General features: G+C 57.5%; 1 protein-coding gene across 1 annotated transcript; it reads right to left on the bottom strand.

Annotated features, from left to right (window-relative positions):
• Nucleotides 1-355: 355 nt before the first annotated feature.
• LOC127752114 (procathepsin L-like) lies at nt 356-1103 on the bottom strand (the record flags this gene model as incomplete). The annotated part of the gene is given in 3 exon segments (XM_052276729.1): nt 356-524; nt 614-799; nt 906-1103. Coding segments are annotated over 3 exon segments (553 nt in total), but the record flags the coding sequence as incomplete, so codon positions are not given.
• Nucleotides 1104-1263: the final 160 nt, after the last annotated feature.

The following is a 1263-nucleotide window of genomic DNA, read 5'->3' as shown; positions in this document are numbered from 1 at the left end:
CGTCTCCTCCCCCACTCCCAGCTCCCGGCGGCTGGGCGGCGAGTGGTGGGGGAACGAAGGCGCGCATGCACACGCTGAGCGCGTCCGATGATCAGAGTGGTCTCCCCCGTTGTCGAGCGGATCCGTTCTCGCTCCGCACGCGAGCGTCGGGGGTTCGATTCCCGCCTGTGATGAGCTAGTAAAACTTGGTTGGTTACAATGATCGAATACATGACATTACTTACACGAGCTGAGGCATTAGTTTTTCGTACCTTGGGTTTCGAGAGAAATAATTATGGTGATAGAGAAGTGAGTGACCGAAAATATTTCCTTATTTCTAGTTCCCTGTGTCTGTCACATTCTCCTCGGATGTTACCTTCCTTGTAGTCCTGGAAAGTGACCGGATTGGCGTTGACGGCGATCGTGAGGGGACCCTCGGCGAGCAGGGCCCCCATGACGTTCTCCTCGACGGCGGGCCTGACGATCATGTACCCTCGCACCTGGAGCTTGACTATCCTGCTGGGGTCCTGGCGGCACTTGTCGGGCTACGCGGGCAGTAGCCCAGAGAGGCTGGTATGAGAAATCACCGCGCCCGTAGTAGAGCAATCCATCCCGTTCCACTGCTTCCACTCACCATCACTTCGTAAGGGTACTTCTCGTTCTCCTCCTGGCCGCCGTTGGACTGGATCCAGTCGAACGCGTCCCAAGGCGTCCCACCGTCGCACTTTTCGTTGAGCGTGTCGCAGTCCAGCAGGTTCTGTTCGCTGAGCGCGACGAGCGTCTTGCTGCGGATGAAGTTCTTGGCCTCCATGACGGCCGTCTAGGGGTCGCGGCAGGGGGAGGCGTCCGGAAAGTTAGACACACTTTGCGAGTGTAGTACGTTGATACCGACTAAATCCGCCCCTCTCGGACCAGGACGGGCTCACCGCGGCAAAGGCCCAGCAGCAGCCGCAGGTCGCCTGGTTCCTGGGCTCGGTGAGGGCGCCCCTCTCGCGCCAGTCGAAGGACGGCGGCATGTGCTGCATGTGGCGCCCCGTGACCCGGCTGTAGTCGTACTCGGAGCCCCGGGGCTTCCTCTTGGACAGCAGCAGCCCCGTGTGCTTCTTCACCACCTCTTGCGGCGTCTGCAATCGCGCACCAGAGCAGCAGCTGATCACTGAGTCACGGGTTCAAAAAGTGATATAGACATCCGAGCGATAGTTCACTGAAAAAAATTACACCTCCTCCAAAAAAAATCAGTCTCAACGGGGAAAAACAAGAAAATCAATTTTAAAAAATCATTTA

This window comes from Frankliniella occidentalis, unplaced genomic scaffold (assembly GCF_000697945.3).
Source record: "Frankliniella occidentalis isolate FOCC.00 unplaced genomic scaffold, Focc_3.1 Scaffold4123, whole genome shotgun sequence".
Lineage (NCBI taxonomy): Eukaryota > Metazoa > Arthropoda > Insecta > Thysanoptera > Thripidae > Frankliniella > Frankliniella occidentalis.
Note: the sequence above shows the minus strand (reverse complement) of the source record. Positions and strands in the feature narration are given on the sequence as shown.